We start from the raw sequence: 15,002 nt of genomic DNA on the forward strand, positions 1-15,002 counted from the left end.
AAAATAAAATGACAAGAAATATCTTCAGACAAATGTTTGTTGCCTATCACTGGTCTCATGAAAATTCTTTGGGAAGTAAAGTGAATGCTGCCTCCAAACATGATAAATATGAATTAATCACTAAAGGCAAACATGGACATGTACTGCTGACGAAATATTCTTTTACTAGGATAACTGGAATACTGATTTGACATTCCTTAATTTCACCTTAAAAGCAAAATCTAAGTTAATACTTGGTGATTTGTTTATTACAAATATTGCAGACTCATTAATGACAGCAACAATTACTTACTTCTCAGATTTCCAATTCCAGGAGTCAGGCCCATTCTGGGAGGCAATGTGCTGTGATATGGTGGAGTAGTGCTGAACAAGATATCATTTGGCAAGGCCTGGTCTAGCATTGAACTTCGAGAACTAGCATAGGAAGACCCTCTTCGATTACTACAGATACTTTCATCTGACAGGGTGCGATAAAGTGTCCTCCGTGGGGAAAGGTTTCCATAAAATGAAAACTAAACATAAAAGTAAGAACACATATTACTGGTTAAAATAATTCATACGATCATATCCCATCATCAGTTCTTGGGAGTATTTTTCTGGGTAGGCAGTCTGGAATTCTTGAACTAATATAGAAGATCAGAGATTTGTTCCACCCTATCAGATCTACTGGGGCCTCAAAAGAGTTACTGAATTGGATTTTCATACTTCCTCAATATTTTGGAACATATCACCAGTGATTAATCAGATATTGTGCAGTTTTATTAATTTTGAAATGCTAAATGAAAACTCCATAGCCTTATGACAGCGATGTTTTACAGAAATGTATATTAAGTTACCAACTCTGGCAACATATTCTGTGATTCTGACTCAACATCTATGCAAGACTATACATAGAACTGTTTGATTTTAATTCGAAATGACTACACTTTAATGTTAAATATTCTCAACTGATACATGCTGCCACATAATTCATTGGATGATAAAAGTGATTTGAGACGCTGCATCTCTCCAGATATCACAAAACAGGCTTAGAAAAGAGGGTAACAGAGTGCAGTGAAAACTGGTTATGCATTTCAAAAGGCTACCTAAACCACAACCCAAATATCTACAGAAAAATAAGATATTACTGTACTGTATAACTGGATCATTCTGCTTCATAAGTCATTCTTCAGCAGTGAAAGCCCAGTTTTCTTTACATCTACAAAGGCCAGTTAACACTTTAATTATTTTAACTGGTTTGTCCTGCATATAACAATTAAATGTCTAGTTTTCTTTGTAGTTAATTACGAGTTGCACATTCCCTGTGTAGAACGACTGCTTAAGAGGAATAGCACTTGAAAAGCGTGAATATAGTACAGAATTAAAGACATCTACAATTGTTGCACTTCTGATAAAACTTGCTTACTGATGAATGGTTCTAAAAGGAATACGCAGAAAGAATCATAGAATCATAGAATGGTTTGGGTTGGAAGGGACCTTAAAGATCATCTAGTTCCAACTCCCCTGTCATGGGCAGGGACACCTTCCACTAGACAAGGTTGCTCAGAGCTCCTTCCAACTTGACGTGGAACACTGCCAGGGAGTGGGGCATCCACAACTTCCCTGGGCAACCTGTTCCAGTGCATCAGCACCCTCACAATAAAGAACTTCCTCCTAATATCTAATCTAAACCTAATCTCTTTTATTTTGAATCAATTCCCCCATGTCCATGCAACAAGACACAGTCTTTACAAAATACTTAAAGACATTTCACAGTGCTAGTTTAGGAAAGCATTTATCTTGATAACAATACAGAATATGTTCAATTGTTAGAATGCTTAACTACATCCCTGAGAAAAATGAGGGAGACATTCAGATTCTAATCTAGGAAAGCATCAAAATACTACATTGGTTCTAGAGATCCGCCTGAAACAGATATGGGCCATGGAAATAAACATCATTAAAAATTTTAACACACACATAACATGGTCACAACAGACATAAGCAGCATCCCTAAATGAATGGATAGAGGACATATGCAGCATTCTTAAATGAATGGATATACAGTATTCTTCTATAAGCAGTAGCTAAGGAATATCAAAAGACCCTGAGCTTAATTAGGGACCACATTGGGCAGAGGGTTAAAAGCCTTCATCCTCTGAACTGAAGGGTCTCTCTCCCTCTCCCCTGCACTCAAGATGATTCTCAGAAAGTGTCTTGCTGCAATTCTTGGCTGCTATTCCAGTCTCCTTAACCTTATACTGCATCTTCTATCTATAAAAGTTGTTCACCAGTTATCGAAACATGTTGAATGTTAATAGTTGGAGTTTCACAGTCTCCTTTCAGGGTGCAACAAAAATTAAACATTACCTAGAGGGCTCATTATTCCCTGATCTATGAAGAAGGTAAAGCCAAACCAAACAAAAAATGTGACTTGGTTGTGTAGAATCTCACATATTCAGAAAATTCCTTTCTGACTTCACTGTCAAAGGTAACTTGCTCACCAATATCAAGATTACTACCCTCTGTGAAGGCATAACCAAAGACTGTATACTGCCAAGTCCTATGGCCAGGATCTCTTGTAAGTCGGGCCCATGGTCTCTCTTACTAAACTTCTGTTTACTTGTCTTGAGAGGTGAAGGGGATAGCAATAATTTACCTAAGGATGGTCACACCTCCTCAGTCTTTTTTGATTCTTATTTAGGTTTCTAGAAACATTGGCAGTTCTTGAAATCATCACAAAACCCCAATTATTGTATCAATCATAAATGATAAAAACCTCTAGTACATTACTTATGAAAATTCAAACACATATAATGCACACTTAACATACTACATGTTAGAAATATATACAATCTGAATTTTAAATTCAACTCTGTACTTAGAGGATTCTCATGTGTTAGTTTTATTCAGACATGATGATTATGCTATTCAGCATATTGTATAAACACCACGGGTTAAGAGAGCATTGAGTTAATATGGAAGTGTGACAATTATCACAAGTAATTTAATTGCTTTGTTCTTTATTCCACATTAGGCACAGAATTCAGAACCATTTACACTTTGGGGAGTAGCAAATTTTAAGTCCTCTATGCACTTTTTGAGAACTATTAAATATTAGATTGTCTTCATACAGTAAAGATTAGATGAGCTCTCCACTGGCACTGACAATTATGCCTTCTGAGAAGTTGCCACTGATACCTACATGAAATTGTGGTTCAGATTTCAGATGGAATTGTTGGTACCGACTATTACAGGGCAGGGGAAAGTGGGCTACTTTTATTCATGTGCCTTAATATCACACAAAGTGTATAAATTCAGGCATCCTACATTGAAAATGTCACTTAACCTTTCAAATTATAATTAAGTTGCTCAACCTGCACTCGTCTCTGCTCAAACTAAGCAAAGACTGACTTCAACAAATACTGTATTTCATACATAATCAAACAAATTTCCCATCATTATGGGAAATGATACTTTGGAACTTATGGTCAGTATTTATAGAATCCCCATGGAATAAAATTAGCTTGTACAAAATGTTATTGCCTTCCCTATAGCAATCTTCGCAATACCAGAAATCCATTTCTAAGGTAACTGTGGCTGAGATAGATAGAGACAAAGAAAGTAGCCAACCTTTCTTCTCCCTTCCTCCATAGAGAGGTTGTCTGGCAGCATCAACTTCAGAAAATCTTCTTTGGACAGGATTTGTTGGCTTTCAACAACGGCATTCCTCACAGAAGTTTGGACTGGACTCAATGCAGACACAGCATCAATATCATCATACACTCTGTTGAGACAATTGGTGTTTTTAGCAAGAAATTGGATTTGAAAGACTGCAATCATTTTCTGTCACAAAGTGAAAATGGTTAGAATTATCTCCTGACCCAGTACAGTCTATTTAGAACATTTTTTTGATCACTTTACATTTATGAAACTGTGGGTGCAAAAGGAAATTCTTAAACCACTGAAAAATCAAGTTTAGGAATCCTAAAGAACAATGCAAAAGAGCATAATCCTGGTTTCTCCTAGCCTGCCTCTCTTTTTTATACACCACACTTCTCTATCAATATAAAAGCTGTATTTATGTCAACATTTCCAAAGGTTCATCACAAAAATTTTTAACTTTTACTTCCATGGTAAATCAGAAAATCAATATTTTATAGTGTGATATTGCATCCAGCTTCACAGTCTGCAAAAATTACTATGGTCATCGATGGCGATGTTTGAAGTGTATTGGTAATCAACTGTGTAGTGTGCTACGTGTATTTTATTATCAGCAACTTCATAAAGTTCTTTAGATAAAGAAAACAGCTGTCTTCCTTAATCATCAGCACATAAAAATCTATTTACAGTCAACAATAGATTGTCAAACTGAGTTATTATCCTTCAGCTTCCTTCTAGTGAGAAAGGAGAGACAGAATTTTAACATGTTTACTCTGAAAATGTAATTGAAGGAACTAGAGATTCCCAGTCACAGAGAACACACACTGGAAGCCATTGCTTACTGTCAAGTGCAGCATAATCAGTGACTCTGTCTTCAGCAGAGAGGAAACAGACTTTGCTATGTTAAAGTGTAATTCTCAGTGAATTATATCCTATAGTGGCACAACATTCAGCAATTGACCTGATTTTCATCATTGCTAATTAGAGATCTTATTTTATTTCAACATAATTATCCTCAGAGAGATGTTTTCTCTCCGTGATATATAGAGAGCTTTCCTAGAAAGAACGAGGAGAGGCAATGCTGTATGCCATGGAAAAATCTGACAATATCTTCTGATATATGAAATGTTGTCATATTCAATTAATAGTTCTTGAATAGAACTAGCTCTTGAAAATAATTGTCTAAATTGCCATTGTTTCAGTCTAAATACCAATATCCAATTTTATTTTAAGGGTGTCATTCAGACTAAAGAGAAATTGTTCCAGGAGTTCATCAACTTCAAAATGCAAAAACTTGTGGGAATCACTGATGTTACCACTTTATAAGTTTAAATAATACTACAAATGAAGTAATTAAAACATGGGGGAGGGGGGTGGAAATGAAATCACTTGTACAATAACACCAAGAAACACAAATAACCAGGACAGGATGATTATAACATCTTCTACTTCTTAAAATTAGGAATTTAGGAGCTTAACTTCAGGGTCATATTTCATAGTATATATTTTCTAGCATATATTTTTAATTATGACTCTTCCCATAGAGATGCACAAATATGCAATATGAGATATAAGATGCTAATAACCCACTCCCATTAAACAAAGAATAATCCCATATTAAACATTTGAAAATCAGATACTGCATGTCATCTTGTCAATTTATCAAGATTTACAGGCCTGAATATGGTTTATTGAGAGACAGCACCAAATAGTATGCACAAAAAAGAAGCAAGGACGTTATCCAAGAAGATGATTTTGAAGCTAACAGGAATTCAAATGTTAAACAGCAGATTCAAACATTACTTATTACTGATGCAACACTGCGAAAGTAGCATCTTTCTGTATTTGAGATACTGCATGTTTTCCTTGGAGTGCAAGCTTTTTCTTTCACCTAAGAACAACTAATTTCTCATGAGCTATTCCAATGTTAACCTGTACATAGGAATATTTTTACCTAAATGTCACTTGCTAGACAAATATGCAGTTTTATGGATGTCTGCACTTTTCATAATCTCATGAAGAGAGGGTCGTATCTCCACCTAATCTTTTTCTTGTGGGATCCTAACCATCCCTTCATACTCTTTCATTAAAAACAAAGTCAGAAAAAGATACCAAAGGACCACTAAAATATCCCCAACTGGCACTAGTTTTTAAAAAATTATCTACTATAGATCACCAATGAATTTAAAGTCATCTCCATCAATTGTATCAGCTGATGTAACAGGCAACAAGTAGTAAGGTTTAATACAAAAGCATGAGAAAGAAAGCTTTTTTTCAACTAACTAAGGTTCCTGAAGATTTGAAAAAAAGCTGTGTAAGACAATAATAAAATTGCACCTTCCCAATTGCTTCCTAGAGATTCCGAATGGAAACTCAGAGTGTTTGACATAGCCATATATTTTTAGCTACAGACTCTGTCAGTTTTGCTTTGACATACGGGAAAAAGATGCAGCTGGTTAGAACAGAAGAAAACACACTATCCTATGCAGTTACTGACTTATTTCCTGGCTTTAGATGTACCTTTGATACATAAGCATACAGAAAAAAACTCCCAAACATTAAAATGCAAAACAGGATTTGTAATTTTTTTTCTATCCTATTTTAAATTTTATTTTCACTACCCTTCTTCCCCCAACAAAGTAGAACAGAGTGCTTACTCATGGCATTCAGAAACTTCAGATTCTTCAGGTGTAGGACTTCCTTCTGATTTTTTCCATCCAATGACATATTTACTGACTGCTCCTTGTCTGTGGTATGGTTTTGAAACCGACCCAGACATCTGTTGACTGCTATTCTGAGACACTATATAGACTTTGGAGGTATCTAGGGAGCCACTCTTTTTAGAGCAATGTGTTGATGGGCTTCCTGAGTGATGTGACCCACTGAAAAAGTGAAGAAAACACACAGAAGCAGAAATTAAATCTGCAATACAACAACAAATAAACGCTTCACCTGGTATACAGCAATAATTCTTGATGTTAAGTTTTTCCTCAAGGTTGAAATCAAGGAAGCAACATTGGCACAGTAATTTTCTACATACAAAATGCATATACATTAAAGCTCTTTGAGAAGAGAATTGTGATGGGTTTGTAGAACAAATAATGCATAGAATTCAACTTACAGAAATGCCACTGAAAACTGATATGAATCAAAATGAGTAAGTTCAAGAGATATATATTTAATTTGTGTCTGCAATTTAAAGTAAATATGTACAAGCACATGTACATCAAGAATTACATAGGGAATTACCCAAATATCTCTCTAATTATAAAACTTATGTGTTTTTCTATTTCACATTAATTTTGCCAGTTCATGCCAGATTAAACTGTGTCTTTCACTCAGACACATTAATATTAAATTATCAACAAATTTAACAGAAGGAAATTTCAGCTCAACAAAACAGTCCTCTGGATAATTTTAACAGTCCTTTTTATTACGAATAATAGCACTAGTAGACACTACAAAAACCTTTTAGTGAAGATTCTCAAAATTATTTAAAATAAACTAAACACTTCCTTGAAGAATAAATTTCTTCAGAGTAATTATACAAGACAAATTCATTCATGTCAAGCATATAAAGAAATGAAGTTACAAGATGATATTTGGTTATTTTCCTGTACTGATTGACATTGAAAACAGGAAAATCAGAGGGAAAGAAGAACAAACAATTTCCTTCCATCCTTTATAGAGTAAAAACCTTAACACATAGACCAAAGCTTCAACTTCAAAGTCACCATAAAATGAGCACTGGGAGACAAAGGCAACCAGCTGTAAAAGTGTACTTTCAAAGCTTGCTTTACAACAGATGTACCATGCACACATTTCATTAGTAGCAAAAAGAAGAGCTGAAAAACAATCAGAAATTCAATTCAACAAACAAAACCGTAAAGCACACATCACAATAATGTAAATTGGGGAGGATGGTACACGATGCAGTTTCACTATATGTAAAAATTGACCATTGCAATTTTTCTGATTTCCCTCAGCATTAACTCCAAGGTAATTTGTTGCACTGTACTAAAAAAACAAAAGTATGTGAAGTGAGTTCTAGGTCCAAACTTATCTTTTACTCAGGGATGTTTTCCAACTTTAAAAACCTAAGCAACGTGCACAAGGTCACATATAAAGCCTCCATCAGAGCTGGAAGGTGGTCTGGCTATGCTTTTCAGGCAGACTTATCAAAAATTGCCTGAAAATTGATCACATAGGCATTTGAACACAACAAAAATATCAAAATCAGTTAAATGCACATTCAAAGAAAGGTAAACAGAATAAAAAGAATGATAAATAGTTATCTCTATGTTAATCTATAATCCTTAATCCCTAATTTGTAAGAAACACATACCTGGAATGAGAGGAGATTTCGCTTAGGTCTCCCATACTGCCTTCAGCTGTGTGACTGGTTGAAATAGCAGAGGCATAGCTATGAACAGCATAGATTTTAGCTGGATCATCATCTGGGCCAGGAGTTTCAGAAGACTCAGTCCACTGGTCAGTACGACAGTGTACTCCAGACCTGCTGCCAGCAAGGTGCAAAGGGGCCAGCAGAGGAGCTGGCATGCAGGGAGCTGTATCAATTCCACTGTCAGTAGAAGCCCCCTTTATGTATGTTAATCCAAGTAGCTCAGGATCCATCAGATCTCCAGAACCAAAGTGTTTTTCATCACTGTTGCTGGATGTATTACTGGATAGGGTGTTGCTGCTTGAGTGGCTTGAACAGCTTTTGTCCCCAATCTTAACAATAAAACAAACCAAAAAAGACACCCCACAAGTTAAATAGTGAGAGATTTATTTTCATATAAATTACTGAATTTGTGCCATTCAAAAACCATTTTATTATTTTTTTACACTATGCTATAATATAACTGCGAAGTATGAAAAGAGCCAATTATACCACCAGTTTCTGTGAAATGAATTGCACAGCTGGCTAGACACATTAAAGGTTGATGTCACTGCAAATAAAAAGGCTCTAGTTCCATCTTCTATCACAAATCTTAACATTAGACGTGAATTTTCTTATTATAGGACCTGCTTAACATCCATAAAATTGCATTTCTAAATAGTTAAAATAAGCATTTTGTTAAAGTTAGAAGCCCTGGTAATTATTCGTTTAAGCAAGCTCTACTGCAAATCTGAAAAACACCAAAGACTGAATTATTGTTGGTTTTTTCTCAGTGTAGGTGAAATATGCGGCTCATTGGATCAAATCCAATTGGATGTGTGGCTAGTTAAATTGAAGCCAATTGTGATGTATGTGTACCAGATGAAAGTAACTTAAGTCACAGGGCCCTAAACTATGCATGGCTATTGAAGTGGAATAATTATGTCAGGCATTTGTGTCAATAAGTTGGGGGGTTTTGTAATTTATTTTTTTAAATAAATTTTATAGAGAGTTGGATTAACTTATCTCTATGACAGAGTAGCCAGAATAAAGGCAGATGGACTTCTACTTGGGCAGATGGACTTCTATTAGGTAGAAGTGGGAAGGATAACTAACTTTTTTATGAGATCCCTCTCCTACAGATGCTAGGAGATGCTGTTGCTCACACATAAAAGCAGCTAGACAAGGCAGCCTTTCCAGAAATGATACTTCTATTCCCTACAGAAATTAACAGGCCTCAAATTTTGAGAAAATCAGTTCAGAAAAAAAAGGAGGGGTCACATTTGCACAGATTCTAACGTTTACAAGATGGCTGTTGCCTTAAAAATGATGGAACAACTGATAAAAATACAATAAGCAGTTTTTCCAGGGAGAGGGATGTTGGTATGGGTGCTGTTTAATACTGATTGTTACATATACTGATCCTAGCTTCCTGTCAATTTTGGCTTAAGGTAAAAGAACATATTTTTGTCTTCATGTGCATAATTCTACAGCATTATTCTGTTTATGACAATACTTCCTTACCAAGAAGTATCAAGCTAGATTCTCATTAGTTCTCAATGTATGTTAGATGGGAAACTGGCCTCGTATACTCACCAGTATAAAATTACAAAGAGCATATCCTAGCATATATAGCAGGATTTTCCAGGTAACAAACATTATCATTAGTGTATTTTCCATCACTAGGTTGTTGAGGATTTTGCCATTACAGAAGACAAGTCATTAAACTAGGTAGACTAGAAATCTGTTCAGCATTCCCAGCCTACAAACTACATTTTTATAGTGCTTATGATAATTACACTACATGGGTATTTCACACAAGATGAAAAGTGGTATGGCAAATATAATTTTATTGTCTTTTAAAGGATAATTAAATATGTCACAGATGAAACAAGCCAGTATAAATGTAGCTGTAAATACACAGCTGAGTATAAACTATACTGGTTTTATCTCCTCAGTGCCCCAGACCCAAGCTCTCTTGGAATTCTGAATTTATAAACACAGTTTAAGCATACTCAATTCAACCCACATGTAGGTGAGCATACTCTTTGCCTCCCAAAACACACAGCAGTCCTCATAAATTACTAAAATGTATTTTTAAGATGTACTTCTTGAAGTCCAGAGTGGGGGCTTTTTTGTTGTTGTTTTGAGGTTTAGTTTTTTCAGAGTTTTGAATGACATCCAAGTAAAAGACTTACATGTGAAAGCTTGTTTGGTGACTCCTTGCCACTACCTTCTTTCTGTAAAGCTCGGTCTTTGTAGGAGCTCAGGACTTTGGTCGATGGTGTATGCCACTTGGTTTCTGCAATACATAATTGTGTTTTAATTTCTGAATGCTAAAAAGATGAGTATACTGTAGGAAGGAAAAAGACACACGACTCAGCATCAGGTTTCAAACCTGTACACTCTTTGGAATCACAGGCATGTATCTTTGTAGAATTTCCTAAGATCCAGCTTTTCAATTATAACTAAATGAAATTCAACCTGCTTTTCATCATTCATGAGGCTTTCTTAAGTTCAGGATGAGTTTGTTTCAAGAATTATCTAAAAATCCCACATCATATTCTGTTAGACTGTCTGTAACAGTCCCTATTTTCACTATCATATTACATTGCTCTTTGTGTATCAAGCAGAAGGTGACTGCATTTCAACAGGCACTGCATTGCAAAGAACAGTTATTTTAAGATATAGTGGTTTTTATTACCGGAATGTCTAGTTCCTTCCAAAGTTTCCTCTCGTTCTCTGCCTCCTTCACACTCCAGCGAGCCTGAACCTTGGTGATGTTCATGGAGTAAAGGGGACTGGCATCTTTTAACATAAGCAGAAAATTAAGCTGTTAGGGTTTTTATCCTGCAAGACTAGTTACACAAACAACAATAACACTTTTTAATCTTAAAACCAAATAATTCGTGAGTGATTTTTTTAAACAATCATCATTCCCAAACATTTCCAAACTCTTCATGAAAATATTTACATGCAAATTTTTCAACAGCATACCGTTATATCTTAAGTGTGAATAGGTCAAAAAGACATGGAACTTCAAGAAGAAATGCATTCTTGGGGCTATATACCCAAATGGCTTTCGCAATGAAGAACCACGATAATATGGTTCTTTACAGCTTCGTGATCTAAGCCCCACAGAAAGTAACTCTGGTTAGGCATCACAGGTTTTCACACTCAGAACACATAAGCTAGTACTAGATCCATTGTTTTGTTGCAAAAGCTAAAACATTTCACAAAGCAACACACTAAAACCTAGGTTGCTGTTAGAAATAACTGTGCTGGAAAACTTTACACAAGATGCATTTTGATGTGTTTACTGTCAAAGGAAAAAAAAAAGCTACTGCTTAATTGAATTATTAGCATCTCTGTAGCTGCCAGTGATTTCACTGAGTTATCTGAGATTCCTCGAAGAGTCTCCAAGATATGGCATATATATCTGCTACATGGAGTATCTTATCCACAATCAATCATGCCAAAGCATTAATAAGCTTCCAGACAAGAAGTCAAGATGATGTTTTCGATATTCACATTTTTTTCTGAAAAGTAACTTCTGACAGCCACTTGGCAAATCTGGAATGCTTTTATATTACTCTATGTAGATACTATCGTTGCTCAATTTTTTATAACAGGAGTGTTTTTGGCAGCTGTATATATACAACAAAGTCATAAATTTAAAGTAGTTTAGAACAGATGTCTCACATAATATTCTTATAACATGAGTTATACCGGGGTGGTCTTTTATATAGATAGCTAACTCCTGAAACTTTAGCACCAAGGTATTAACAAGGGATTAAAGAAGCATCCATATACTGCAACAGCCTTTCAGAGAGACCTCTGAAATTGCTACGCTTTTGAGAAGAGATGCAAGGGAATGGATATCACTGAAACAAACATTTTGAAGACCATAAAGATACGTTTTTTAATCAAACACCTTTCTACTGAAGCAAAAGGAGAAGGTATTATTATTATTTTATTCCAGCTCTGAGTTACTAGCTGATTTCTGGCCTATTTCTGGGAAAGTAAACCTAAGAATCATTTGTAATTTACCTGAATTGTAAAGTAAAAATTTGGTCCTAAAGAATTAAATTAGCATGACTTCAAAATTGTATTTCCATGCACGTTACATCAAAGATCAGTAAACCTGTACATCTTAAAAGATACTAACAGTGTTTGAAAATAAATCTATGACATAGAACATGCATATAAATTTTGCTAAAGAAAGAAGATGCATAGAAGCTATTGCAAGATTTACATAAAAATTTTAAAAAATCACCAATACCCGTCATATCCCACTTGCTGTCTCCAGTGGCTGCTCCCGCTGGGTCCCGGGTCACTGGACGAGGATTGGTTGCTCGGAGAACTTCTGTAATGTTTACTAGAGTCATTAACAATGCACTGAGGTATTTGTGGGGTTTCAGATTTGAAGTTGGCTGTGCTTCTTTTATCAAATACATTCATTTTTTACGAATCATACAGATGCAGTATGAACACCTTGTTACATTCATTTTGGGAATTTAGAGTTTTATCTCCGTTTCATAAAACTTAAACAAAAATTTTAAAGGTATAGTATTTACTCCATTACTAATAAAATACTTCCAACTGAATATATAAAAAAGGCACAAAAAGAAACAGACTAAGTGCAAAATCCTATTTTCCTGAGTTCTGGCTTTACTTCTGAACAAGTGGGATTACTCAGGAGTCAGAGCAGCTGGATTAGGTCTCTAAATTTACATGTGGGAAGCTCTCATGGTGGATCAGAAACAATTGTTAGTTCCTTGGTACATATTCCAATTTTCAACACAGTAAATTCAGAAGAGCTAAGAGCAATACTTTTTTTATTTTATTAATTCTTTGAACTGGAAAAGCACTAAGAAATCGTTTCCATGAATAGTATTATTTTGTACTTACTATTTAAACTTTTGAGCCTCATGTTTAAACAATGTCTCTAAGCAGTTCTGTTGGATTCCCAGACAGCTGAAATTCAATGCTTAAATTTGGTTTTGATCACTGTCCTTTCCTTCACTTCTGTGCATATCATTCCATAACTACAATACGATTTCCTTTGGTGATATTATCTTGAATTTAATTCCCTGTATTTATCTTTTTTTTTCTTTTTTCTCCCTCTCTTTATTTTTTTTTTTACATGTAGAAATGAATGTCTGTACTCAGAGGAGCTGATAAGAGGTAGTTTTGTGTTTATAAACAACACTTTCCCAAGGACTTGACCTTCAACTAGCAACTTTACAGTTCAGCTTGAAAATTTTGAAGACACTAGCTATTATATTTTGTCTAACAGCCAAATACATACACAATAAATAGATAGTGTAGTGCCTAATTTTTCATCATGTTTGTCTCTGACAAGACTGAGCCTCTCGTAATCAAGTGAACTAGTCTATAGGCTATAGTTTAATTCAGTTCCATGGACTTGCTTCTTACCACTAAGAATTTTGCATTTCTTAATCAGCTTAAGTGAACCAGCATTAAGGACTAGGTAAGTTATGATCCCATGTGTTTCCAGCCTCCAGACTGATGTTTAGGACATTGTCCTCAAAACCAGGACACTGGTTTGTGCCATCCCAAGGCTGATGTATGTCTAGATCCCAAGCCTCCTATTTGATGGACAAGAGTGAAGCCTTTACCCTACTAAACAAAGAGTGGCAACAAAAGGTGAACCACAGAAATCCTATCAATGAATGCCTCATGAAGCTCCTTCATACAAAAGTGCTCCAGCTGACTATTCTCAGGAATGGATTCCAGACTCCAGGTGATAGGATGCACTAGCCTACAGGTGCGACTCAAGGACTAAAGTATACAGACACTTCTTGGTGCAAAACCAGAAGAGTGAGTCTGATTGAAGCTTCACTCAGGCACATGCTATTAGCAGTTGTCACAGAATTAGGCATTTTATGAAAACAGGAGTAGAGCTCAAGCTTATCCTTGTATTTCTTAGTGATTTCTAATTAGAGGAAACTCCTTGAACAACACAAAACCACTTGGACCACTTTCTCAAAGCACTTAAATTTTCCTCAGGAACTGTATTAGGAGAATAAGAATTCAGCTCTCAGTTTTAATTTCACTCCAGGGAGTGGGCACCTAAATATGACATGGCACAGTAGTTAAAGTGTTGCTGTTTAACTCTTTTACTATATCTAGCCCACATTTCTGTTGCTTCTTCCTCTTTTTGTCTCTAAAATCAACTGTTTTATTACTGACTTCACTCAGCTTATTTTCTGATCAGCTGTTAAACCTTCCCTGTTCTATCAACCTGCTTCTCCCTGCTTTCACTCTTCAATTTGCCTAAACCAATACTGAGTTTCTGACCCTCTAAAATCTCTCCATTATTTTCCTAGCCTGGGTATATATTTTCACCCTTACAAGACTACTTATAGGCACTAATCCACTTCAAACATGTCTATTTTTAAGCCCATCTCTCTGCCAAATCATCAACTATGCCTCTTCCCATGTGGAAAGACCTTGCCAATTAGGTACCTTTCTTTGAATGTTTCAAGACCTACATGTCACAGTCCATCATTTTCCTCTCCTTTCATTATTTATCCTCTGCATCATGTTTTCCCCAGAACAGCACTTCAACATTGCACATCTTTTGTTTAAGTGATACAGGAATTTCTTCATGATAGAAGATAGTCTCTGTCTTAGCATTTTTTCACATTCTTCGCTGAGTGTTAGCAGAAGAGCAACTTACGTTTGTAAAGCTTTTTTGGAAATGAGTAGCATGTCAGAAAGCTTTCCTTTCTTTCTAAGAATAAGCATACAGTATGCTTAATAAGGCTTCATAAATCCTGAAGTATTTCTAGACATTTGATACATTGTCTCCTTATGCTAGATGTTAGCAAGAATTTCACTAACAAAACATCAGGAAAAGCATAAGTTCTATAATGGTATACAGACACTTCTTGGTGCAAAAACCAGAAGAGTGAGTCTGATTGAAGCTTCACTCAGGCACATGCTATTAGCA

At 35.5% G+C, this 15,002-nt stretch overlaps 1 protein-coding gene across 3 annotated transcripts in view; it reads right to left on the reverse strand.

Moving 5' to 3' along the window:
* SIPA1L2 (signal induced proliferation associated 1 like 2) overlaps positions 1 to 15,002 on the reverse strand; it is a 109,389-nt gene that overhangs the window by 17,460 nt on the left and 76,927 nt on the right. For all 3 annotated transcript variants that reach the window (XM_018077431.1, XM_018077430.1, XM_018077429.1), the window contains exons 11-17: positions 12,306 to 12,389; positions 10,728 to 10,831; positions 10,222 to 10,325; positions 7,988 to 8,376; positions 6,300 to 6,524; positions 3,613 to 3,766; positions 293 to 512 (exon numbers count right to left, since the gene is read on the reverse strand). In XM_018077431.1, coding sequence (XP_017932920.1) covers positions 293 to 512; positions 3,613 to 3,766; positions 6,300 to 6,524; positions 7,988 to 8,376; positions 10,222 to 10,325; positions 10,728 to 10,831; positions 12,306 to 12,389 — 1,280 coding nt within the window. The remainder of the gene's footprint in view (positions 1 to 292; positions 513 to 3,612; positions 3,767 to 6,299; positions 6,525 to 7,987; positions 8,377 to 10,221; positions 10,326 to 10,727; positions 10,832 to 12,305; positions 12,390 to 15,002) is intronic.

This window comes from Manacus vitellinus, unplaced genomic scaffold (assembly GCF_001715985.3).
Source record: "Manacus vitellinus isolate BGI_N305 unplaced genomic scaffold, ASM171598v3 scaffold_37_pilon, whole genome shotgun sequence".
NCBI lineage: Eukaryota > Metazoa > Chordata > Aves > Passeriformes > Pipridae > Manacus > Manacus vitellinus.